This window comes from Malurus melanocephalus, unplaced genomic scaffold (genome assembly GCF_030028575.1).
Source record: "Malurus melanocephalus ecotype Western Australia unplaced genomic scaffold, MMel_1.1 scaffold_1064, whole genome shotgun sequence".
Lineage (NCBI taxonomy): Eukaryota > Metazoa > Chordata > Aves > Passeriformes > Maluridae > Malurus > Malurus melanocephalus.
The window spans coordinates 58,351-61,668 of NW_026624296.1; the positions used below are offsets into that span (position 1 = coordinate 58,351).

Consider the following 3,318-nt stretch of genomic DNA (forward strand, 5'->3'; position numbering starts at 1 on the left):
CCTAAAGCTCTGCACACACGGTGTCCCCTAAAGCTGGGCACACACGGTGTCCCCTAAAGCTGGGCACACACGGTTCTCTCTCCTGCTCTGCTTTGATCAGGAATTCGTTTTTCCCCAAGTCAAGTCTGCTTTGCCCATGCTGGCAATGACAGTGACCTCTCCCTGTCCTCACCTTCACCATTTTTAACAGAACGCCCTTCAACACCCCCGAGCYGCCCCTGTTGTGACAGTGACTGCGATCAACGCCCCTGATAAGTGACAGCTCTGCACCCAACTGCTGCTGATGTTCCTGTGCTTCTAAATTGCACTTGAAAGAGGAACCTGTAAAACTATTTCTTTATAAGTTGCTGCGGAGAAGAAGTGTGGAAGCTTTTCCATTTTTTCCCGTTCATAATAACATCCCAAAGCACTTTGCTGCCTCGAGGCTGCTGAAGGGATGCTGTGAGCTTCAGGAGGGCTCTGCAGAGAGGGGAACAGCTCCTGGATGCTGAGTTATCTGCAGCTGGGGGAGGCAAGAGCTGATTTGCTGCGTGGTCCCCAGGACATGCAATCATGCAGAGGTTGAAGAGTGGCTAGAGCAGCTCACACTGACGATCCCTCGTGTGGCCATCGATGCCCACATTTCCTTCCGCAGCTCCAGCAGCTCACCATGCCCAACGACAGCGTGGCCCTGAGCAGCCTGGACGGGATTTACATCGGATTCGAGTGCCTGGTGGCTCTGTTTGCCACYCTGGGCAACATCCTGGTCATCTGGGTGGTGAGGCTGAACTCTGCCTTCCAGAACACCACGCTCTACTTCATCGTGTCGCTGGCGCTGGCCGACATCGCCGTGGGGCTGCTGGTGATGCCGCTGGCCATCGTGGTGAGCCTGGGCATGGCCGTGCCCTTCCACAGCTGCCTCTTCATGTGCTGCCTGATGGTTGTGTTCACCAACGCCTCCATCCTGTCCCTGCTGGCCATCGCCATCGACCGCTACCTGCGCGTGAAGCTGCCCACCAGGTGAGGCTCTGCTCCTTTCTGTTCCATAATCGCTTCCAGGGGCTGCTTGTGCCCCAAAACTGAGCTTTCCTGACAGCCCGGGGTGCTCCTGAACAGCTCGGTGGGGTCTCACCAGAGATCAGAATTTGGTCACAAGATGTGGCTGTGGGCAGAATGTTCAGCTCTTTGGTTAGCTGCACAGGATGCTGAGTGTATTTCTTTGGGTTTCTTTGGGTTTCTGAGGCTTGTCTTTTAAATAAAATTCCTTTTAGTATTSGCTGAAAATACAAAAGTAGTAATAAACTTGTTAACAGTTAACTGAAGTCATTCACTGTTTAAATGAAWAGCACACAAGCTAGAAATGCACAGCAGGACTTCAAACATCTAAGGATTCATATTTTATAATAGGAAAGTACTTATGAAACTAAAGAATGGATTTTAGTTCTACAAATGGCATAAATCAAATATAAAGAGGAAGGTACGCCCAAGGAACCCAAGGAATAAGATAGGACTGCTAACAGCAGCAAAGCAATGTCKTGCAAGAGGAGAACTAAGATCATAATGAAACAAGAAATAAAATAGATGGAAACATCCCCTTTTAAACAAACAAGGGAACTTAGGCACAGTTCTTACTAACGCTGGAAAGTAACTGTTACAAATGAAGAGCTGGGCTCGTCTCAAGGTGAAATTTGGTTTTCTCTCAAAAAATGTTAATGCTTCATTTTCTAACAATAACCTACAGTACCTGAACACGTGAGTTCATCCTTAACTGCTTCAAAGCGTTTCTCTTTGACACAGCCTGGGTTTTCTTCCCCTGCAGATACAAAATCATCACCACGGAGAGGAGAGTGTGGTGGGCACTGGGGCTGTGCTGGTCCCTGTCCCTGCTGGGAGGCTTCATGCCCATGTTTGGCTGGAACAAGGCTGGTCCAAGGAGCCCCAGCTCCCTCAGGTGCCGCTTCGTGGCTGTCATGAGGATGGATTACATGGTGTATTTCTGCTTCTTCACCTGGACCCTGGTGCCCCTGCTCGTCATGTGCGCTCTGTACGCTGAGATCTTCCACATCATCCGCACCAAGCTCAGCCAGGGCACCAGAGGGGCCGGGGCTTTCTATGGCCATGAGTTCAGGACTGCCAAGTCTCTTGCACTTGTTCTCTTCCTCTTTGCAATATCCTGGTTGCCTCTGTGCATTATAAACTGCGTTTCCTATTTTTACCCCGAGTCTCAGATCCCCCCGTATCTGATGTACTTGGGAATCCTCTTATCCCATGCCAATTCTGCCATGAACCCCATCGTCTATGCCTGCAAGATAAAGAAGTTCAAAACCATGTACCTTTTAATTCTAAGGACCTATATCCTGTGCAGAAAAGCAGACCCAGCTCTTACAGAGCAAACAACAGACCCACAGACACCTGAATAAAGGTGGAAGCTGCCAGAAGGTACCAGARCAGTGATCAACAGCCTGGCTTTGCCAAGAAACTCTTGGGAAACTGCAGCAGCATGTAGGCCTGAAATACTCCAAAGCTGAATGTTAAAGTATTTCTTTATGTTCTATCATTACTAAACGCAGCAGATGGAAATTGTGTCTGTTATTGGGGGTGTTGGGGTTTGTCAATGTGAGGATTGGCTGAGTTGATTGAAAAATAGGATTTGTTCTTTGCTGTTCATAATCCAGCAGCTCCCAACCTTTCTCTTCTCTGTTCCTTTAAACTAAACTTGAGCCTGGTCAGCTTGTGCTTTGGCCACGTTTTTATCCATGTCACATTTTTATCAATAGTAATAACAAATATTAGATGGAATCCTGCTGAATCCTCCCTGACAATCAAAAACCTGTCCAGTTTCAGTGTCCTGTGGGGATGGCACAGARGTTGCAGTAATTGTTACGCCACAGCTGACACAGCCCAATTTTAGGGAACATGGCTCAAACTGAAAGGAGGTTGTTAAAGGCCAGGCTCTTTTTTTCTCCACCTTTGAATAATAAAAGTGGTCTAGAAAAAAGCAGAAAAGGGAGTACATCATTGTGTTTCTTATCTTTGAGAGTGCTGGCATCTGCTCCTTTAGCTGAGATCAGACATCTCATCTGTTGTCTGATGGARCCCTGGTCAGAGGCCACAGCTCTGCCCAGTCACACAGCTCAGCTCGATAAATAAACCAAGGGAAGCCACTGCATGAGAACATCACAACTGCTGCAGCATCTCTGSTGATCATCGATGGACCCGATTGCTTTCAGCAGAAAAAACAGRTCCCACCCAAAGAGCGGAAAATTCTTCATTAGAACAATGCACAGGGGTGGTGGGGAACTCTGCTGCTGTGTTTTGGATAAATTGAGGAAAGAGAGA

At 48.1% G+C, this 3,318-nt stretch overlaps 1 protein-coding gene across 1 annotated transcript; it reads left to right on the forward strand.

Annotated features, from left to right (window-relative positions):
* The first annotated feature begins 297 nt into the window (after positions 1 to 297).
* On the forward strand, positions 298 to 2,935 carry ADORA3 (adenosine A3 receptor). The gene is made up of 2 exons (XM_057386821.1): positions 298 to 999; positions 1,799 to 2,935. Exons 1-2 carry the CDS (start codon positions 650 to 652, stop codon positions 2,397 to 2,399), a joined length of 951 nt encoding a protein of 316 aa, XP_057242804.1. The 5' UTR covers positions 298 to 649; the 3' UTR covers positions 2,400 to 2,935.
* The last annotated feature ends 383 nt before the right edge of the window (positions 2,936 to 3,318 follow it).